Source organism: Dromaius novaehollandiae, chromosome W (genome assembly GCF_036370855.1).
Source record: "Dromaius novaehollandiae isolate bDroNov1 chromosome W, bDroNov1.hap1, whole genome shotgun sequence".
Taxonomy (NCBI): Eukaryota; Metazoa; Chordata; class Aves; order Casuariiformes; family Dromaiidae; genus Dromaius; species Dromaius novaehollandiae.
In genome coordinates this window covers 22,967,063-22,990,367 of record NC_088130.1, presented here as the reverse complement: position 1 = coordinate 22,990,367, position 23,305 = coordinate 22,967,063, and the positions used below count along the sequence as shown (strand labels likewise).

Sequence of the window (23,305 nt, the reverse complement as noted above, 5' to 3'; positions counted from 1 at the left end):
CCAGAAACATTCCTTTTTTCTTATTTATATCCTCTGCTCCAAAAAGACTGGAACAGGTTTTAACAAAGCACGTTGTAGTCAGTCTATTTTAGCTGTAGGTGATGGTGATGACTGGAATAATGGCGGACCTCATCGCTGTCCCTACTGGGGATTCATGGTCTCCTTCCACAAAAAAAATGCAGGACAGAAAGTTGCCTGTGTCCCAAAGAGCCTGCAGTGGAAGGAAAAGGAAAAAGGTAACACAGAGCTTGAAATGCATGGGGGATGAGGAAGGAAACAATTATAATCAGTATGGCAAGCTGTGATTTCAGCATACTTGCTGCTTAACCAGAATCAGCTTTCTGTGGACTTTACAGCAAGGAGGAGTTGTACAGTAGGGAGGTGGAGAACAACGTGGCAGCTTTATGGGTGGGCTACAGAGAGCTTGTGCCAAGTGTTAGAGGCAGCTTGAGGGGAAGCAGGAAAGCTGATGGTGTGAAAATGTAACAAGGGGGCTGGTGTCATGGGCGGTTTAAATGTGGAGGTTGCTACTTGGATACTGAATGAGAAATGATAGATGAGCGATAGACGATAAAGGCCCTGAAAGTAAGGACAAGGCAATAGAGATCCAAGAGTCAAAGGAGGGATGCAAAGGGTGGCGCAAAGATTTAGACTTGTTCTTGATGTGACAACCTACAAAGGAAGAGAGGTCAGTCAAAGATGATGTTGAAGTTATGGGCAGCTTAAGTTTGTTTTACACACTGGAACAAAGAAAATCAACTTTTACTTGTTAAAGGCTGTTACTCCCTTGAACCTATCTGAAGAAGTTAAGTTGGAGTTTAGAGGAGACAGGGGGATAGGAATTCTGCATATTTGCCACTGCTTATCTAAGTTAAATTTATACTTGACAATATTGCACTCCAAGTGAGGGAGCAGTTCACTCTGTTTCTGCTGATTGTGGTAGGGAGAAAAAAAGGATTTTGTTTTTAGTTGTTTTAAAAGCCCATGAAACTACATTAGGCTAATACTCTGATAAATGTCTCCTCTGTTTTGGCGACAGCGGTATGTATTTTCAGAAACACACAACAGTGTTTTGCTGTACAAAGGCAAAAAGATCTGTAAGCCAAAATAAAATCTCATTCCGTTGTCTTGGTGCTACATGTAGGACAGCTACAAAAAACGATGGTGAGAAAAGTACATTTTAGTTTTGCTGAGACTCTTCACTTTTACCTCTCCATTAGCAAGAAAGAAAGACAAAAAGAGAAGACAGATTAAAAAAAAACCCTGTAATAAACATTTTCTACCTTGAATATCATGTTATAAAGGCAACTGTAGCATACTTAAGGGGTAGTTGTAAGTCAGAGTTTCTAAGGAGAATTTTCTTCTGAAATGGTCTTTGGCTTGATTTGATAGCCTTATTTTGTTCTCATTATGTGCCATTCTTTAGAGATGTACAGAATTGTAGGTGATTAGGGTGGATTCGTCAGGAATAAACTTGCTCATTTGCACTTCCCTTTTTGTTGCCTTTCAATGAAATCAACTAAAAAAAACAGGAAAAAACTTGACACGTGTGACCACATTTTGTTAATAATGCCTTTGTTTATAAGGAGCAAGAAAGAAGTTATAAAACTCTTCAGGTGCGCCTCTAAATCATTATACAAATTTGTATCTTACAGTGTAAAGTATCAGGGCTCCCTGCATCCCAATTTGCAAATCGCCAGCAGCTCACAGAAGCCATGTGCATAAAAATGAGACCAGCCCAGCACAGTAACAATGTGCACTAAACTTATTATAATATGAAATACACAACTTTAAATCTTCAAAGATTCTACAGAAGGCCCAAGAATGATACCAATTTGCATCACAGATTTCATTTCTTCTTTTTTTTCTTGAAGGTAATTCTTTTATGCTTGAATCCTTGGGTTGGTCTGTTCCTAAAGTTGTCATTTGGCACTGAGCTCCAGAGAGCATTTCTAATTTGTTTTTATGTTTGTAGACTGGTATTGTCTTAGAGGTTCATATGGTATTTATTTTAAATGAGATTTTATACAATGTAATGCCCTTATTCCTAAAGGCAAGCCTTCGCTTTCATGGAGCAGCCTTTTGAGAGAGAAGTTTTCTGTCCCATATCTGTAACACTGTGGGCTGTGCACAGCATGTACTGTGGTAACTAAAAAGATATTCCCAGATGAACAGAATGTATAAAAAGAAAAATGACAACAAGGTGCGACATCAATACCACACAGTGTTTGTTAAACATTTCTTTTGTTTTTTTTTTCCCCTCCTCTACAGCCTAAAATGAAGGCGGGAAGAGCCCAGTGAGTTTCCCGCAAAAGCTGGTAGCAGGCAGTACAGCTAACTTGTTCTCCTGTTTAAACTAGAAAAACTGGGAGGTGAATATAACGTATGTGAAAAAGGAAAGGGAGTGACTTGGAAGAAAGTTACTTTGCATGAAACAAAGCAGGATCGGCCGGTCTATATGATAAATATAGAAAATTAGCTGCTGGTTTATGGGCTCTGTTGCAGCATTTGCTCTGTTTCCAGGAATTAGTGGGGCTGGGTTACATTATCTGTTGCTGGAACTGTTCAGAACATAAGACTTTTGTCTTCCTATTTTGCTTCCCTTTCACATATAGCTTGCATTGAGACAGATGATTTACAACTTCAATTCTGTTCAGAAGTCAGTAGCTGACACGTGCGTGTGTGCGTGTGTGTGTGTTTGCATACACGCGTGTGTATGTGACCTTGGTGCAGTCAGGACAGTCGTAGCAGCTATTCTGATTAAACCCCAGCTGACAGTCTGTAACCCGACGACAGTCATTAACTCCAAGACTATCCATTCCACCAGATTAGCAGCTGTGCAACTTCCAGCTTGGCTTTCTGAATACTAGGAAGGAGCAGAAATAGTCTGATGTAATAGTTGGTAAATTTAGCCTCCAAAACTAATTAAAAAATAAACAGAACTCGCCACAGGAAACATTGCTGCCCCTTGCCCCCTTTCTTAGCAATAATCTAAGTATCAGTTTCTGACAAATCACTTTAATTTCCTATGGGGGACGTTATCGATTAGCAGTCAAGGGACAGAGAGGCAAAATATGTGATTTATCCATCTTGTTCAAAAATATTATTTATTCCCATTAATCCTCCAAATTTCCCCACAGCTCTGCCCATAACTCACAGTTAGATAGTAGGCTGGTGACAGACCTTGCGTAATGGACTGTCGTACAGGCAGGCTGTCATACAGCCAGGCTTGTTCTGGTAGAGTGCTTTGGCATTGTGCTGGAGTGAAATAATTATGTAGTCAATATTTGTTACCCACCTGGCCATTGCCAAGAGGCTGATCAGGAGGCTGGAAATCCTATTAGCAGACATACGATGCTTTTTATTTTAATGATTTCCTGCAAACATAATGAGAAGATCTTGCCAGGAAACTAATAAATTATTATGTACTGCGCGGTACATGCTCTTGCAGTAAAATAGTCTAGAAAGGTTCAAGTTCAGAGACAGAGCCTGTTCACCTCTGACGTCAGTAAATCTCCAAGAGACAGCAGCGAGCATCCCGGGGAGGCAGGCTGGAGATGGGATTTTTGAAAAGAGCGGAGGGAGTGCAAGGCCTCCGCGGCTCCACAAGTGAACTAGCCTCTAGCGAGGCAGTCCTGGCACCTGGGTGCTCACTGCCGCGGCAGGTACGTGGGAGTAGGTGGTTTTGATCTATATGGCTCTGAGACTCGTTACACTGCTTCTCCAAACAGCTACGTGAATGTTGCTGGACTGCGTCAGATATTCCAGGTGTTGGTAGAAGAATATGAGCTGGAATTTATCAGCCAAGAATAAGTCTTCTCTTGTGTGTCATGTCTTTATATCTAAAGTGGGTTCAGGCCAGGTTCATCCTTGACTGAGTTCTGCGCTGGGAACAGTTGTGGTCTGGTGGTCAGTTTGAATACTTCAGTTCATCAGACATCCCAGGGCATCTTTTTTTAAACTATTCCATGAGGAATGGCTGATTTTTTTTTTTTTTTTTTTTTTTTTTTTTTTTAATCTGGGAGCAGAAGGAGGACCGTTATCTGAATCCAGTCTGAGGTATTAAGCAAAAAGAGTGTAGGAGTCTTTGCAAAACAAAAAACAAACAAACAAAAAAAGTGGAGGGGTCCTGAGAGAAAATGTGACTGTCTCAGAAATCCACCACTCTTAAAGCCAAAAATAGCTAGTTTCCTGAAGAAAAACTGAGGACACGAGCATGAGGATTACACTTTGTTCCACACAGACGTGTTAAAAAGAAATGTATAGCAGTTTGGAAGAAATGGGGGTTATCATGGGGGAAGGCATCTTATGAGAGAGATGCGATGTGGCATGGACAGTAGTGAGTTGCCCATGTAGCCCAGAACAGAAAATACGCGTCTTCAAATACATAAATGGAGAAGAGAGAAGACAATAATAAAGCGGGCAGTAGTTCCACCAGTTTGTTTGGCAGTATTGGGTGTTTGTAATACATATGTTTTTGTTACTGTGTATTGTGTGTAGATGGACACAGTGTCTACATTATGGATGCATGTTCCAGTGTCCTTTACTGGAAAAAAAAATTGTAAAGAAAAAATTCTTAAAAACCCTAATCCTTTTTTTCATTTGTGTAGCCTGAGTGATCAGTTCCTATAGTAAAATTATTCCTACCCTGAGGAGGTATCTTGAATTATTTTGTCTCACTCTAAGAAAATATGTCTGCTCTCTGCCTGGCTTTTTTGCCTCAGGAGAAGACCGAGAGAACAATGCTTGTCAGTCACTAAGGGCAGAGCCCGAGCTTCCAGCTATTGCAGCTGAGGTTTTGCTGTTGTGCTGTTGTTATCAACAGAATGTAAAAATATAAAGCAGATCATTTGACCATATGATGAGCACATTCCTATTGAACTCTAGGTGACCTTAATCTTCCATCTCTTTACAGAACTCCTGTGTTTCTCACTTAAGAAAAAATCTTCCTAAACAGTAAGGTTTTTCTTTTGATAGTGAAATGCTCTTTGAGTGGTTTGCTTATAGGGCTTTAATGGACTACGTTGGGGCAGACAAAAAAAGATGTGCTTGAATGAATGTAAAAGCACACTGGATAACAAAAATGGTAACATCCACATGATGTTTAACTACATCATAGTTTTTATTGCTTGGTGAAATATTATTTATTGCACATTCTTTTGCACTATCATTGTATTGCAAGATTGAAAAGGAACTATTTGCAGTCATGTAAACTAGTACAAACTTCTGAATTCAGAAAAAGAAATGCCATGCAGTATGATAATTTTATGATAAGTAAGCTTTGCAACTTCCTTGTGGAGTTCAGATCATTGCTTATAGATCTAGACTATATTTTTTTATTTTTTAAGTCATTGAGACTTGTTTGTGTAAATGAAGGCTCACCACAGCCATGACTGTTTCTTGACGGTGGAGAGTCATAATGAAGACTTGACTTCTCTTTACAGTGAAGAGATTGGAACTTGCATTTACTTGAGTTTCCCATTTCAAAGTGTTCTCCTTTATGCATAAAAAATTAATTTGTAAGCATAAATTAATTTCTGTCTGCCTTTCAAGATCCTTGAGGACCAGGGAGAGATGAGGATGTCTCTCCTACTGTGCACTGCATAAGTTGTTCTCCTTTATAACTTTTTTTTTTCCAGATGACTTATAATATCTTCAGTGCTGTAATGTGAGCTATTATAAAACTGCTGTAAACTTTTCCTTCTACCCCTTCAGCATGTGACAGTGACCACTGGGGACCTCACTGCAGCAGCCGTTGCCAGTGCAAAAATGGAGCCTTATGCAACCCCATCACTGGAGCCTGCCACTGTGCATCGGGTTTCAAAGGCTGGCGCTGCGAGGAACGCTGTGACCAGGGGACATATGGAAACGATTGCCATCAAAAATGTCAGTGTCAAAATGGAGCCACCTGCGACCATGTGACTGGAGAGTGCAGATGTCCTCCTGGATACACTGGTGCCTTGTAAGCAGCGTGTACATTATTAATTGGGGGGAGGTATGAGATTTGGCTAGTGCTATCAAGAGAAATTAAATTTAGAAAAAATTTTAACACTGTGTTGTCGGTCTGGCTGCTGTATGTGACAGAGGAGCAGGACTGGCTAAGAAGAAACTGGGCAAACCTTCTTTCCGTGCATTTGCAGGAGTGCAGTTGAGGGAAAGCCCCCTTGATCTGGACTGCCAAATAAAAGCTACAAAAAGTAGCAATGGGAGCTTCTTTATGGCCAACGTGAAAATTGTTTGGCTGCAAGTCTGGAAAATAGCATTGAAATGTACAGTTATTTGGATTTCTCATTCTAGAATATATTTTTGAGCTTTGTCAGTAACAATGTACCAGCACCAACCCGAACTAGTGTAGGAAGGGATATCTTTTTTTTTTAAAAAAAAATATATATATCTGTTTACAATTCCTGAACTGCTGGGTCTGTTTCCTTAGATTTGTTGCACGGATACTATACACTGTTCAGTTTGCTCCCCTTTTAGTGTGGATTGCCTTCTGTTTCAAATTTCTTGTCTGGAAAATTAACTACAGTGTTTAGAATAGAGATGGCTGGAGATGGGAGAGTATGCCAAAGTAACGATTGTATCTTCCCAACCCTTTAGCTGTGAGGACCTCTGCCCGCCGGGGAAGCACGGACGGCAGTGCGAGGAGAGGTGCCCCTGCCAGAACGGAGGAGTGTGCCACCACGTCACCGGCGAGTGTGCCTGCCCACCCGGATGGATGGTAAAAACACTTCCCGAAATCAACACAACCCCCCAAAGGATCCGCATTTGTAGACTTTGGGCAGTGTTAGAAATGGATAGCGAATTAGGATAGCAAAGGCAGTCTGCCTGTGGCCAGGAATAATAGGAAATGTTATTTTAGCATACACTGCTCCTACAACGGACTGGAGTAAAATACTCGCAAAACCATCTGTTATTGAATATCTCCCAGTTCTGCGCTGCCTTTTTTAAACCACGTCAGATTCTGGGAGACAAGAATATGATTCATACTATGAAAAGACCACATCCTTTAAAACTTGTCTAGAAGTCATTTGCTAGTAGACATAATGTGATATTATAGGGAGGTAGTACTACTATATATTTGGGAGATGGATTTTGTGCCTCTTTCCAAGTGGATGGTATATATTGCAAAAACACCAAACTTTTAGATACTGTGGTGGTGACAGAAATAGGACATCATAACTTTGACATTCTCTTCAGACTTTTTACCCTTTTGTCAGTGGGCAGGAAAAGAATTGACCTCTGAGCTGCAAATGAAACTCCTCGCTTGCCTGTAGTCTCCCCTACTACCAGCTGCCCATTGTGAGCTGGAAAATAATGGAGTAGGAAGGTGATCAAAACCTAAGTAACATTTTTAAATACATTTTTAGATAGTATTCATAAATAGCAAAATGTTTTCTATGAAAATGTCTGTTCTGGGTGAAAATATGCTTGAATTTTTAATTAGCTCATGATATAGGAGGACTTCTGTAATAGAGATCAGGTTTTCACCAGCTAGAGAGCATAGTTACGAATGGATCAAATCTCTTTTTACGTTTGCATAGCACTAGTCACTTAGATACCTAACTCACATTATGCAATTCTTACTTAACAGCAGAAAAACATAAATTAATGATGATAAGATACAAGTGTTTGCATGAATTCCTGATTCTCTTTATTGACCTAAGTACAGCTAATGAAAAATGATGTCGCATGTAAACATGTGTTGACAATTTTGTAGTAGTGTGTGTTAACTAATGTATTTCTAATTAGCTCTTTGATTAATTTTCTGTTCCAAGTGGTTATTTAAGCATAACTCTTCGTTAGTTTTAAATTTTTCAATTCCATAAACTGCAGTTTTGTCACTATAACCTTTTTTGCTTTTCATGTAAGGCTGGAATAAAGTAGCCAGGCATAAAATCTGCAGTATCTTATGTTAGTTCTGATGAAATGCCTGTAAGTGTGTTCCTCTTGAACTGGCTTCTTGAAAGTCTTAAGATCTTGTTCTCCTCTTATTGCACAGGTATAATTAATTCCAAGGAGGTAAATAGCATTGCAGAAATTCAAGACCTGTGTAAGGGAAGCACAAATCATACCTAAGCTTTTAAGATGTGCTACTTTTCAATGAAATTATAGAGCTTTTTTTTTTTTCCTGTTTTTTTTTTTTAAACCCATCTGATCATGAAGTAGTATAATTGTCGCATTACAGTAATTATTGCTTTCTACACCGCTATTCACCGGAGGGCATCTCTGGATGTCTTGATACATTCTACTCCTGATAAAGAAATTGGGAAGAACTTGCCATCAATTAGTCTTAAATGTCTAAGTGTTTACTGTTGCTTAGAGATAATGTTTTTCATTAGATTTGGCTTCCAGAATGGAAATCCTAGAAGATTATCCCCCCAGTGCTGAAACATACCCCTGTTTAAAGCTGGAGAAGAGTCTAGCATTTCCAAGACGAGCACTAGGCTCGTGACAGGAGATCTTCTTGATCTTCCTTCGTTACAAATCTTCTTTCTTCCCTGTTTGCTTGAGCTGCAATTCTGAGCCTAATGTTAAAATTCATTTGCACACGCAGGGCACGGTCTGTGGTCAGCCTTGTCCTGAGGGTCGTTATGGGAAAAACTGTTCCCAGGAGTGTCAGTGCCACAACGGAGGGACCTGTGACTCGGCGACAGGTCAATGCCATTGCAGCCCAGGTTACACGGGCGAACGGTAAGGAAAACTTATTTCCACGAGAGTGTCGAACCTGCAAAGGGTCTACTGCAACAGAGAAAATTAAGAAGGGGTAGAAAGCCAAATGTGAATGTCAGTGATACAGTTAAAGGAGTTTTGTGAAATGTTTGCTGTCACTTAGCTGACTCTAAATCATAAGTTAAAAGTGCAAAAATGGAAGATGTTCTGTGAAGGATTGTTCAGTTTCAGGATTTTTGTGCTGTGGCCCATGCACTGCCAGTGCCTTGTGGGTCTCCATTTGAGCGGTGTGAAGAATGACGCAGTTTGAGGTATGGCAGGGCAGTAAGACGGGAAGCTCTTGGTTTTGCGCAGATGTTTGGCAGATGGAGTAGCAAGGGAGGCTCATTCAGTTCCTCTTCAAAGTGAGTTCTTTCCTGAAGTATTTCATTCAAATGAAGAAACTAAATATTCTTATTTTCTGACTTTGCCATTAAAAATCTTCTTGGTAGATTTCAGAGGAAAGAAAGAATAGCAAGACTTACCTTTTTGAATGCAGTGGAAAGTGATGGTAGGAGTGCTTTGCTGCATATATTTTAAGCAGCATAGCAACTCATTTGCTGAAGTCAGCAGTAGCTTAATCACTGGGGTCAATCCAGGGGATCTCTGCCAACAGTAGTAGGTATTATAACCATATGCACTTCCCACGCAAGTGTTCACAGGACATGGGGAGAGCTGTGCCAGACATGAGGGGAAAAAAAATCATGAAGAAGAAGAAAAACAATCAGTCCAGAGCCACTGGACTGCCAAAATTAAATATTTGCCTCTGTGAAGAAACACTGCAGAAGATGGTAGATGCGTTTAAAAAGGTACAGACAAGTCAGCAGGAAAATCAAAGGCATATCCATATGCAAATCTGCACACACTCTGGTGTTTGTAAAAGCTATTAAAATTTTTGTCTTGGAATTTAAATCTTACTATAATCTGAAATGCCTTGCAGGCTGCAGTATTTTGATCCCCTTTTCAAGTCTGAGCTTCCTCTTTGCTGCAAAACAGGCTGTATTTGCAACTCTTGTGTTTTCCAAGATATTGCTAAGGGCAGGAATGGGTCATAAACAAGGTCAGAGACGCCCATTTCTTGTTTAACATCAGCTGACTGGCAAGAGAGGAAAATGTTACAAGAAAAGCATGGGCACTGGGTGAGCTAGCATGTATGTGTCAGCAGCAAGTTAATGCAAGGTAATCTGGTTTAAATTACTCTGCTAATTGTTCTACCAAGTACTTTTTGACTGATACTCATCTTCACTGCAAAATGGAAGAAGTTCTTTCACAAGTTGATGAGGACACAATTCTGCAAGGTTAAATTTTGTCTAATTTGGCTGGTATTCCTGATTGTCATTTGGGGAAATTTAATTCTCAGCTTTCTTTGTATAACCTCATTAGGAAATATTTAGCTCTATCAGCTGCATTATAATGCTGCCACTCTGAAGTAAAAAGAGATTTTACCGATGGCTTCAGTGAGAACAGAATTACAGATACCTTGAAACTTCTAGATAACAGTTTCAGGTTGAGGTAGATGCTACAGAAGCATGAAATGAACATGTTATCCACATTTTCTGCTAAATTCTGTTACATTTGGTGGTGCCTCGAACCATACCAGTCTTCAAAATTCTCCTAAAATAAACCATTAAGCTTACAAGAAATTACAAAGAATACAAAGTGAATAAGAAAGCTAAAAACTCTGTGCCATATTGTCAAGTGCTATTTCTATACAGTCTCTGATCTGATTAAACTTCCAGGTGCCCAATTTGCAGAAGATGTTATGTGTGTAGTATTTCCTAATGGGTTCACAGCACACCTCAGGACTTCAATGTCAGCGTGTCCTGGGTAGAGGCTTTGGGACTTAGCTCTTTTGTCTTGCCGTCTACATGAACTGATCAACATATTTCATAGAATGCTTATATTTATAAATATGGGAGTTTTCCCTGACCCATAAGCTATGAAATATTTTTGTCCCTGGCTCTGAGGCATGAACCTGTTCACCTGAGAGGTCTGCTTTGAAACACATAATCAAATCTTTTAGGATGTACTTAAAGCAATAGCCTTCAGTAATGCTGTAGTACCACTGTCATTCCAGATTTTAACAGCTGACTCATAAAACACAGCGAAGTTAAGGTGGAAAATACCAAACTGATGCTATGGATTTCTCTCCTAAAACCACCAAATCAAATTGCTATAAGGAAACTCATTAGGAAATGAGTTGCAAGGTTTAGAAGCAGAATACTGGAAATTGGTTTTTAGTGTTTAGGTTGATAGCTAAACATGCCGTCTGATCTTCAAGATAAATAATGTCTTTCATATGTAACACTTAGGAAATACGATTGTTAGCTAAAGAAGCTATCTTATAAAAGCTATGTGAATGAAAGAAGAAAAGTTTGGAGAATAAGTCTTTTCATTAGGAAATACTTTGCTTAAGGAGCAAAAAAAAAATTATTGTTGTTCTCCCATATGGGTTAAATTCAAGTCTTTTCTAACACATGAAAGTGAAAATTAGTAAAGTTTGGGGTTCTTAAATATTTTGTGTTTCATTCTATGAAAGAGGACAAAATCAATATAAAAAAGTCTAAGATGAAATTTTTGGGGAAAAAAAGGTATTTTGGAAACATCATGTGTTTGGAAACACACTTAGAAAATATGGTCTTTGGATTCTGCTGGGAACCAGTGCCAGGGAATCTCCTGGCCCAGATGTCCGCAGGAGTGTGGATGCCTGGTGGCTGTTCTCAGTATTGCCAAATGGAGAATCTGGATCACTTTAACAACAACAACAACGATGGTACAGGTGGATGGCTTTTGAAGCTTCATTCCTTCTTCTCAAACTTAAGATCTGGTTTAAGAGGGTTTGATTTTGTTCTTGTTCTTGGATAAGAAATGCAGTGGCCTGTGTGGTTGTTGTCTCCCTATAGGAGAGAAGGGAGACCTTTCTCAAAAGGAATTTGCAGAGTCAGTGTTTTTAGCCTGTCCTCCTGTGATAAGCCACAAAAGAAACTAGAGTGGTAGCCACTTTTAAATACAGAGTTATATAAATACAAATTCCTGCTCTACTTGTGAAGAGTTGTAGAACTGTATCAGAGATTCTTCATAAACTGTATTACCCTTGAATCTCTAAAAGCACTAGTTCATGGGACATGAACTTAATTTTTTTTTTTTTTCTTTTCTCGCAGATGCCAAGACGAGTGTCCAGTGGGGACGTTTGGAGTACGATGTGCCGAGACCTGCCAGTGTATGAATGGTGGGAAATGCTACCATATTAGTGGTGCATGTCTCTGTGAACCAGGATACACGGGAGAGCACTGTGAAACGAGGCTTTGCCCTGAGGGAGTTTATGGTCTCAAGTGTGACAAAAAGTGTCCCTGTCACTTGCTGAATACCTGGAGGTAAGTTTTACACTCTTTAGCATAGTCTTTCTACACGGGATGTTGAAGCCAGAATATAATCTTGAAAAGAAATAATTCCTGATGCTTCCAAGTACATCCATGCAAACTAAAGCAGCTAAAGATTTACATAGAGTATTTTATAACCACAGCAAGAAAGAAAATATCAACCCCAAAGAGCTTCTGATGGTTGGTGCTTGCAACCTTATGTGATCTTAATATTAAACTTCTATATTTGTTTACTGACTCATGAAGTAAAGGTTAAGACAAAGTCTGGCCTTTGTCTGTATTTACCACATGAAAAAATCTCTATATTATTCATCATATTAAGTCAGTAGACCTTATACCTTCCTCATGTATTCTGAGGTACTGTAAATGAGAAGTAACTGAATTTGAAATCAGTGGATATATACTCTTATGAGCCTGGCATCAGAGGAGAATTAATTTCTCTTTCTCTGTGTATGTTTATAAAATTGGAGTAGGTGATTGTTTTAATACAAAATTTCTGAAGCCTTACCAGTTATAACTGTAGATTTCATGGTCATTTAAACTAATTTTCCAGAAAGCAGGTAAAATCTGATGGCTAGAAATAGAATGAAAGTACTTTTCCAACTGGCATACCTTTTACTGTCTCTCTTTATTCAGGCAATCACAAGACACAATTCCTAAGTTTTCTGTATCTTTATAAATTCCATAGTGTTCTAACATATTGTGATAAAAATCTATGAACTAGCTATTCTGAGACAATCTTTTGGCTGCAGAGCAGGAATGTCAGTTAAGACAAGCCAACGTGTATTTATAAAACAATTTTCATTGCCAGCTTTTTGTTACTACAGAGAATGCTTCTTTCTGTGAAATATTTCGTCATTGTGCATTTGCTTACACATAATTTTGTTAATCAGTCACAGTACCTTAGATGAGTTTTGTAAGCATAGTCCAAATGTTTTGCTGTCACAAACTGTCCTGAAAGAAATTTGCAGACACTGTTTACTATTACACAGAATACTGCTGTACTTTGTATCTAAGGTGCACTTTTCCTCATAGATCAAACAGAAGCCTTGAGTCAGAATTTAAAAGTGATGTTAAAGTGCTCAGGCACATGCATGGAAATATCTCATATTTTAGGCCTCTGTGAAAAATTACTTTGTGGATTATCTGGATTGTTCAACATATCTTTCATTGACAAACCATGTGTCAGTGAACTGAATTCTTTTCACTTTTCATTCATATGCTTTTGCAGTCATGTGCTTGTACTTCTGCTTATTCCATTTACTTGAAATGTGTTCTGAAAAAATACTGGGTTTTTGACATAGAATGAAGCAATTTATTCTTTGGGCAGAGCATTCAAGAACAAGTGGAACCATAATCCCAACCTAACTCTCAGATTATTCTTGTAGACCAAATACTATTGTATTATGAATTATGGTTTAGCTGCTTTCCTGCAAATTTGTCTGCAGACTGTTGTCGAAGCTTTGTTTGACAGGAATGTATTATGTTGTATAGTATTTCTGATATTTCAGGGATTACTTCTGATTCATGTTCAACACAGCTGTTCCTTCATTTATACCGCTGGAAGACAGTTTGTGGTCGAATTGGATCACAAATGTTCACATGTAAACAGCAGCATATGGTTGGCCTTTTTTTGAACATTTTTTCCTCTGTATGACAAATCACAAGGGACTTAGCAACATTGTAGGTGGTGTGGGAGCATGTTTATCTGTAAATGCATGATAATTTGGGAGGAAAACAAAAATTTTTAGGACTTCACAAGTATATTTTTCACATATTGTGTCAGAAAATGATTAAGACCACCAAATAATAGAAATCAAATGGTATCTGGGTAATAGTGTAGAAGAGAGCTCCCTCGCAGACGCTTTCCCTTACGCTTTTGATAGTCTGCTTGTGTATGAGTATCTTCACCTATGACTAAGTATCAGTCAGCCAAGAGACAGCTTAAACATATCAGGAAATATCCTTGTCCCTTACTCATTTGCCATAGGTAGTATTTGGGCTGAAGGATCTTCATCATGACACTAACCCCTTTAGCAGCAGCATAACAACCAATAATCCCAGGACACTAAGGAGGGGATGCATGTCCTCCTTGGGATCGACTGTATGTGTCTACAGGTCGAGGATTCTGTTAGGACTTCTAGCGAATCAGTATTGAAAAGGCTTGTTTCATCTGTGTTTGTCCACCGGTTTAGATGCTCTCCTCAAAGAGGAACAGCAGGTGACAGCTCTCTTGTGCCAAATATTTTTTTCACAAACATTTCTTCCCTACTGCATCTTCTCACATATGTAAAAGGATTTGAGTTAGAGTGCAAATCAGGCACAGATCTCTGTTCTCTGTGAGTAGGTGACACTATTGATATTTCCCTTTTTCACTAGCTAGTCAAGAGTAAAACTGGAATGGGTGTTTGCTGGCTGAGGCAAAGAGCCCATGAAACAGAAGTAATGTTTTCCTTGGTGAGGAACAGGGAGCAGTGCAGGGAGTTGGCGCGAGGACCGTTTGCTGAGCAGGTCCATGTACCTCTGTCACTCAGATCCGCATTTTGGGGGCCTTGTGGTCACTGGGCATTTTGAAAAACCAGTTTGCAGGAGTGAGCAAAAAAGACTTCTTCATCTGCCTGTGTCAGCGTTGTTCTCTTCGTTTTGTACGAGAATCTTCTTCAGCCTCAGTGACTTCTGGGCTGGGTTTCATCATTCCTTTACTCAAGTGACACCTAATGATCATTTGGAAAAGCTAAAAACAGCAGGCTGTAGCTGCATATTTAGCTGGAAACTTTAAAAAGGATGTACATTACACCTGTTTTCCAGCAAGTGCCGTAGTTTCAGGTTGATTTCTGAGCTAAATTCGAGATGTCACTCTCTTTGTTCTCTTAAGCTCCTCCTTGTGATTTTCCATCGCTGGTTCACTCTGGTAGGTAAGATCAGCTGGGGTCATTCTGTACCTCTAACTAATTTCCAGTAGTTCAGGTGGGAATTAGGGTTTATTCATGACATTAGCTCTAATGGGGTTTCTGTTGCCTCACGCTTTTTCTGAGATGGGTATATAGGGCTGAGGGGAATTATGATATGATGCATATTTAGTTCATATAGCCTAAGTGTGTTTTTAAAGTTAAAATTAGGGCACCATGTTTGGATTTTTCCAAAATTTCTCATTTTTCATGGGAACCTTATATTGCATGAAGTGCTCCAGCATTTATGTGGATATTGTAATACCTGTATGAATCTTGTGAATCATGAAGTCCATCTAAATCTTCCTAATATATATTGTCAACTTCTCACAAATACTTTTTTCGTCTTGGTACAAAGTCAGTCTATATTGCAAGAAAATGTGAACAAAAGGCCAGGATTAAATGCGGATATACCAGCAGTGTCTCTCAACTTCTCTTTATTTCCCTATTTTAATATATAAATCTTATTGCCAATTAAGCTAACTGTGTGAGGACCCATCAAAAAGCTTCAAAAGTGCTCCAGCTTCCTACCTCTAATTACAAATTACTGAATACTAATTTTGGTGTCAATCAATATATGTGCAAGTATGCCTTAGTAACACTCACTGGGGGGCACAGAATATCAATGCCTCTGTCTGCCTCATAACCAGGACTTGCTCACGCATGTGGTCTCCCCTTCTCCTGAAAGAAAAAAAAAAACAAACAACCCCAGTATTTATTTCTTACAATGACAATATTACTAATTTTATGTTTTAAATATCTTCCCATTCATATTCTAATGACTGCTCAGTTGTGGATTGAAAAATCTTTTCATATTTCCAGCCCTGTGTTCCTCCATTGGTAGTAAACATGGGAACTGGATGTAAAATGCCACTGGATGTATACAGGAAGAAAGCAGGAGTGGGGGACAAATCTGATTCTCATGATGTGTTTTCCTAATTTAGCCTATATTTTATGTGAGAATAGTTCAGTTTCAGCTTCTTTTGCTGCAGGTGTACCAATAACTGAATAAACAATACAGTTATGAACCATCTCCATTGCCATTTAGTTGAAAAGATTAAGACTTTTCCTGTCACTTTTACATAACCAGCCTAGTCCCATTTAAGAGAGTTTTCAATACATTTAAAAAACCCAAATTCTTACCATGTTGTAGTGTATGGAATGATACACAGAGAGCAAAATGCAAAAAGCATGACATTCCATACCTTTATAAATCATGTTTTCCTCGATCAGCAGTACCTTGTCAGTTGGCTGTATTTGGCAATAAGAAACTCTTAACTTGACAAGAGCAGCCCTGGAGTCCAGGAGCAGTTGCAATTACTGTTGCATTCCTTAGTGTGCTGGAACTATTTCCAAGAATATTGTTACAACTTACGCACCTAAAAGTGCAGTAGGAGTTTTTTCAAACTTTAAAACAGTTAGAAAAGTGCTTGGTTTCATACACACGCCCACAGAAAGAGTCAGCAAATCTTGCAAAATTGCGCTGTTGTCATGGGTCATTTAATGTGTCTGGACGAAGGCACATTTTTTCCAGCACGCTTAAAGGAACTTCACTTCAATCAGTGGCAGAAGACGATCTTTAAACAGTCTTCCCATTGTAGATATATTGGATTTGGATATTAAGGCTTTCCTTTGGTGAGAATTAAGCAAGTGCTTTGTCTGCCAGAGGACTACAGAGTACCCCATTGTGTCCGCTTTTCCAGCACATATATCTTTGCACAGCTGATGATGTCCATTTGTTATGAGGCAACAGCTGGCCGGCTGGCCACTCAATGCAGCTGCTGTTCCAGGTAGGGACAGCTGGGCTGCCACCAGGTATGGCCGACATGGGGGAGATGCGCTCCAAAAGGTCGCCGGGCCTCGCGGTGTGTCCGACTTCCTCCCCGCACAACTGATTTTGTAGCATTCCTGGAGAGATGCCAGTTGTGCTCTTTTTCAGCCAAGGGTTTCACGGAAAGAGCACACGTATTACTGCATATGGTGCTGTGATTTTAGCAAAGCGTGTTTCTCAGGCAATATGCTGCTGAACTTCATTGGTGTACAAAAAGAGAGACATTTTGGGAATTTAAATTTTCATCACTTTAATATTATAATCATAGTTATGTATTTTACAGTCGTTAGAACTGTGTTACAGATAGGGTTGCTCTTTTTTTTAATCCAGCCATAGAAAAGTAATACCTCTTCTTTTCTTCCCCTATCCACCCAAAAAGTCTTTATTTTGTATGATGCTACTCTTTCTCTTATTAATTGGTATGAGTTTATGTATACATATATATAGCCCTATGTTTTGTGGTTCGAGGGAAGAAAAACATTTCTGCACATAGTATGTGAGATCCTTTATGCAACCTATCTATAACAGCATTTTGTTCTCTGGAGAAAAAAAAAAAAAAAAGTATCAGTGTCATATTTAGTCCTGAATTATTTATCCTTTCATCCCCTCCTGGCAGCTGTCACCCTATGTCTGGGGAATGCTCCTGCAAGCCAGGCTGGTCTGGACTCTACTGCAACGAGACATGTTCGCCAGGATTTTATGGCGAGTCTTGTCAGCAGATTTGCAGCTGCCAAAACGGTGCTGACTGCGACAGTGTGACTGGAAAATGCATCTGTGCCCCTGGATTTAAGGTAAATGAGTCTCACTTTCACAGTCCTTTTTTTGACTCCACTGCCTCTGATTAAGTCTACAGTTCTTCAAGATACTGTGTGTCCTTTCTCTACTGAAGTGAAGGAGAGCTAAGGATATGCAGGTACCGCTTGGCATACTGTAGCATAAGGCCCAGAAAAAGCAACATTTTTGATTAGTTCTCAGTATTGAAATGAAGCTGCTAAACTCTTTTATTTTATTTTTTTTAATACTTTATAAGGGAGTGATAAGACCGAGGGTGTGCTATAAAGATGTAAAGAAGGCGAGGAACTAGGATACTTCTCTATGGGTTTCGGTTACTATCTTATTGCAGCAGTTCCTCATGCTCCATCCAGAGATGCCCTAGACAAAGACAATTGTTTTTACAATTTAGTTCACGTTGTTTATTAGCTTTTATGCACCTTTGCTGTTACCTATACATTGGATAACATAACACAGAAAACATTTTATAGTACTGCTGTTCTTTAAGCAATAATGCTGTGCAAACTTCAACTGTGTTATATTTTTTAAAATTTTATGTGACTATGTTATTTTCCATTAAATTGCTATTTTATATTAGATTTTGCTTTCTTAATTTGCTGCTTTGTTAGTTTAAATACTAACCATTGGGCTAACCAAGTGCTGTTAGATATGTGACATGCGCTTTCCTAGCAACTAATCTAAAACTAATGCTTACTCTAGTCTTAAAGACAATGAAGAGCTCTGCAAAAAGCTTTCCCGTAAAATTCAGCATAATTTGATGGCAGCTTAGGACAGTCATGGGCTGTAGGCTTTCTGGTATTTGTAGCACCTGAGTCAAACTTCACAGTGGGTCAATCCTCAGTGTAGGTCATTTGTTGTATTGTCTGAACCTCTTCAAATAGCTTTTAGAATCTAGAATCTATTTCTGTATAATTCAGGGTGCTGATTGTGGTACTCCTTGTCTTCTGGGAACATATGGAGTAAACTGTTCTTCTGTGTGCAACTGCAAAAATGAAGCCATCTGTTCACCAGTGGATGGTTCTTGTACCTGCAAAGCAGGTAAGAATATCTTCAGACTAATTCCCCATTTCTATAATCATAAAATCAAAGTGAGTTTTTGAAGTAGAGAAAAGGAAAGAAACTTAATAAAAACCAAACAACCTTGAAAGCCAACCTTGAAAGCTATTTTATACTTCTGCTGTCTTGGGAGGTGACAAATGGGAAAACATCTGCTCAGGGAAGAGCGCGCATACCTTGTGTTTGCTCTGTGCAGTTCTCAATAAGATGGATGCCGTGGCTGGGTGAATTACTAGTATTTACCTTCAGACAGGATGCCACTTGGCTGTCGTGGAAGTGCCAGGACCTGCTAAAATGGCTACTGGTATGCAATTGATTTCATGGCAACCTTCCTAGTGAAAACACTTTGCCTCGTTGCCGCTCAGCCTGCAGAGCACCACTCCCTCTGCCACCCTCACCCCCCTCGGCATCGCAGGGGAACAGTCTTCTCCCCACCAGTTTAATGCTTGCATTGATACCTCCCCCCATGGTTTTCGATTTGAATACACCTGTCCTCAACGATTCCCTGACCAACTTGTGTGACCTCCTTCCCAGCCTCGAGGCTGCTTTGTGCCACCACCATCCACAGTGCTGTCCCATGTTTCCTCGAGAAACTTTCTGCATTTCCCGAGTGGACTCTCTCTCAACTCCTCTGCCTGCCTCTCCCCCGCCAGCAATAACTTTGATGGTCGGTGTATCTTCCACCTGAACCTGTATGTCCCTTCCCACCTCTCCACCTTTCAATAGCATGTGCTGGTTAATGTGCCTTTGGCAGGAACCAGGCCAGCTTAGTCATCCTCCAGCACAGGTTCTGCAGAGATGCCTTCTCATGTAAAGGTCCACAGGTCCATGTGTAGTCCTGTTCAACCTGAGCTATAATACTGAGCTCCACTGAAAGGTATGCTCTTGAGAGATACACTGAGGGTCTGTTGTTCTCTTGTTCATTTCTGTCGATGGGGAAGGTTTTAAAGTCAAAAGCATCTCTCAGCTGTGACGCTGGATTGCTGAGAAGAGAGCGGGCAGGCTGTTGAACACTCTTGAGTGAATCCTGTGCCCAGCCTATGTTATAGACACCCCCTCCCCACCGGCCAAATATATTTTGTGAAAATACAGGAAGGTTGAGCGTGGGGGAGAAGTGATCAAGCTACCTACATGAATGGCCACAGAATAAGCCAGGGATTGGTACTATTAAATCAGTCATGTAGCAAATGTGCAGTGTTTCCAGCTTCTCCTCCCATCAGTTGCAACGGAGCAGATGTAACTCTGCTGAGTGTCTTTGCTCGGTAGCTAGACTGTGAGGAAAAAAACTGTATTTCTTAAGCCATGCATAATGCTATCTGCTTGTGCATCACGCAGATTTTAATCATACTAGGATGAAAAAGGACAGCAAATAGTGAAATGGATTTATTAAGCTAAAATCAAACACTTGCCATATAAAATTGCTGTTGGATCCAGCCACTAAATCGAAAGCAATGGCATAAGGTCTCTCCCTGAATATTACCCACACACAGAAAATATCTCAGGTGTCTAGCATTTTGAAGACTGAGTTGTACCACTGAGCCAGTGATAAAAATCCCATTAATTTAAATGAAATGAGGATACCTTCTGTTTTTCATCTGTTGCATATAACTACATGTCTTCCCTGCTTCACTCCCTCCTTCAGAAAACCCTGCTTCTGCATTTTGAATTAATAGTCATATTACTGTTCAGTCTTCTTGGTGGTTTAGGAGCAAGGCAGCGCTGTAGCTCTGAACAAAACAGGTTTGTGTGGGTGGGTCAGTGCATGGTTGGAGAATATACGCCGTCTGTCATAGACACATTCCAAAGCTCAGTTATCCTTCATGGAATTGCCTGTTTTAATGATGCTTATATTATGGGAAGCTATTTAAGGAGAGGTAGAAGGAAACTTATAAATCCTGGAAAGTGTCTTGTTTTTCTACCTACAACAGTGTAATGTTTTTTCCTGAAATGACCCCTAAATTCTGAAGTAATCAATCCAGGGCATGAGGCAGATTCATTTCAGTGCATGTGTTTTGGATAGCCTATTGATTAGGCTTAGTGCTGAATTATTTTTCCTGTCACTTACTGTAAACAAAGTACAAAATTAGAAACTTGGCTTTTGTCATTGTTGATGATAACATATGACTCGCTCACTTGGTTTCTCTCATGCCCAATAGATGATCAAATGTTTGAAAACCTATTTACATTTCTGTCTATCCAGTGCTAATCTGCGAATCATTTCTATCAGTCATAGTGGTGAATGCAGTACTTTGGAAACATTTTGCATTACATTCTTTTTTGTATTTGCAAAGGAGTACAGAAATCATCTAAAAGATCTTCTGTGTATCCTCAGAGAAATCCAGCTTATGCACTATTTCACTGTTATGCTTTCTCTATGGTCTTTTTTTGTATTGTTTTAGGCTAAGATTTCAGTTACTACCGTACTACAGAACTGTCTGCATTGAATGCTGCTGGAAGAATTATGAAAGCAACAGCATAAGTTTAGGGAAAATATCGCTAATTTTTTCAGGCTATCCCTTAAAACTTTCAAGATAGTTTAGCGCTTCTCGGCAAAGTTTCAAGGTGTCTGTGTTTTCTTTTCAGGTTTCCCATCAATTGCTTTCAAATGTTGGCAGCCATTTGCAATGTGTGTGCTGTGCACAGCTGTTACAAGATGCTCAAGGGCACCTTTGTATGAATTCAGACAAGTCTTCAGCTGGAAAGGATAATATTGTCCCATAGTTAATGTTTGTGTGGTATTATTGTGAATCGCTTAAGAGATTTTAAATGGGAGGTAGAGGAAAACATGTCTGTAGTAAAGAATGGGGGAGAAGTTGATTAATTTGTCACTTTAATTGCTCTTTTTGGCAGGTTGGCACGGTGTAGATTGTTCAATAAATTGCCCCAGCGGTACCTGGGGACTTGGCTGTAACTTGACTTGCCAGTGCCTCAACGGAGGGGCTTGCAACGCTCTGGATGGAACCTGTACCTGTGCCCCCGGCTGGAGAGGAGAAAAATGTGAACTCCCTTGCCAGGTAATTTCATACGTTTCACTGAGCACTATAGGGTGTGGGGCAAGGGGACGCTCCTGTGATTCTTCTGAGCTCACAGGGATAAGTCCCCTAAGGAGCTCTTCGCCTGATTGGCAGCACCTGCTGGTGGGGTTCAGGATTAGGGACATGCCCCAGGAAATCCTCGGGAAGAGCTCTGCTGTGCAGTACTCTGGAGCATGTGGAGACGACGACCATCCAAGAAATGCCTCCACAAAATGAAGTTGCACAGATAAGTATTTTTTTTGCTTTCACCCTCGAAAGGTTGACCTTGGACATTTCACCAACTGCTTTAGAATTTGTTGAAAAACTTAGTGCCAAATTTTTCCCTGTCTTTGAGCTGTTAATCAGAAATGACATGCTATCCAAAGTGCTTCCATGAAGCTACTTTAAGTGGAAAAGATGGGAGAAAAATGTAGCAAAAAATATTCCACATTTAGCAACACAATCTAATGAAAGTAGCTTATACCTGTGCCAAAGCATAAATGAAGAACTTTCCTTCTCAATCAGATAGCAAGGCCCCCTCATCACCTGATCCTGTGGCAGATCTTTGCCTTTGTGTCAGGGTTTTGGTTTCTGTTATTTCCCAGACTTTGAGAAACACAAAAAGTAGAAATCACCGTGCAGGCAAAGGCATGCTTCTAATCAGTTCAGCTCCATGTTGTAATCTGTAGCTTGGGGAAGCCATTAAAAACACGTAATTTCAAAATGAAAAAATGGGATGATTCAAAAACAATTTGCATTATTCCATGATTGTTTTGTTTTGAATACATTTCCTAAACAAAACTGAAATATTCTGTGTGGTCTTCCAGAGTCCATCTTTTCCCATGACGGACTTGAATTTTTTGGAAATATTTTAACAAACTTCACCTTTTAACAAATTTGTCCCTTCTCCCTGCTCCTTTTCCTCTCTTTTCTTTTCCTTTCACATCTGCAAAACTATCCATATAGCGGGTTGTTGAGTTAATGTAATTAATTGCAAAGGGATCACCTGAACCGAATATGAACCTTGTAGGTTCCCTGCCCAAGTCATATCCCAGCTTTTGGAAAAACTCTGTTGAGCAATGACATGGTAGGAGCAGCCGAATTACAGCATATAACCAAAGGCCACACCTTTGTTTTGAATGGAAGTCTGATCCATTGCACTGCTCTCAGAATATTCAGAGGCAAACTTGTCTGGTTTTTTTTGCTTTCAGTTTTTAGACCTGATATAGTAAATAAAGTGGCAAACAAATTCTAAAATATTCTGGAAAGCTGGTAAGAATACTGTCAGTGCACATTTATACAGTGCTTCCAACATAAGCATGAATGCATCTCCAACAGAAATCATGTTTTTTAGGCAGCTTTGTTTATCACTTAGTGTCTGATTCTGAAGGATGATGAGATCTTCAAATCCATTAGCTCTTCCAAAACTGGCATATTAAAAGAGCAAGGTATTGTTTCATGGCATTTGCTTCACTGTTTCAATGCCAGGAAAACAATGCTTATAAAACATTTCTATATCAAATACTTCAGTGTGCTCGTGCTCTTTCTTGCACGTGTGTGTGCCCGCTCGCT

The 23,305-nt window shown here is 39.6% G+C and overlaps 1 protein-coding gene across 3 annotated transcripts in view; it reads left to right on the top strand.

Annotated features, from left to right (window-relative positions):
* The window catches only part of LOC135324171 (multiple epidermal growth factor-like domains protein 10), a 104,352-nt gene that overhangs the window by 49,115 nt on the left and 31,932 nt on the right, over positions 1-23,305 (top strand). For all 3 annotated transcript variants that reach the window (XM_064499866.1, XM_064499868.1, XM_064499867.1), the window contains exons 6-12: positions 5,716-5,962; positions 6,601-6,721; positions 8,558-8,694; positions 11,874-12,086; positions 17,488-17,662; positions 18,581-18,701; positions 21,570-21,733. In XM_064499866.1, the coding sequence (XP_064355936.1) occupies positions 5,716-5,962; positions 6,601-6,721; positions 8,558-8,694; positions 11,874-12,086; positions 17,488-17,662; positions 18,581-18,701; positions 21,570-21,733 (1,178 nt within the window). The remainder of the gene's footprint in view (positions 1-5,715; positions 5,963-6,600; positions 6,722-8,557; positions 8,695-11,873; positions 12,087-17,487; positions 17,663-18,580; positions 18,702-21,569; positions 21,734-23,305) is intronic.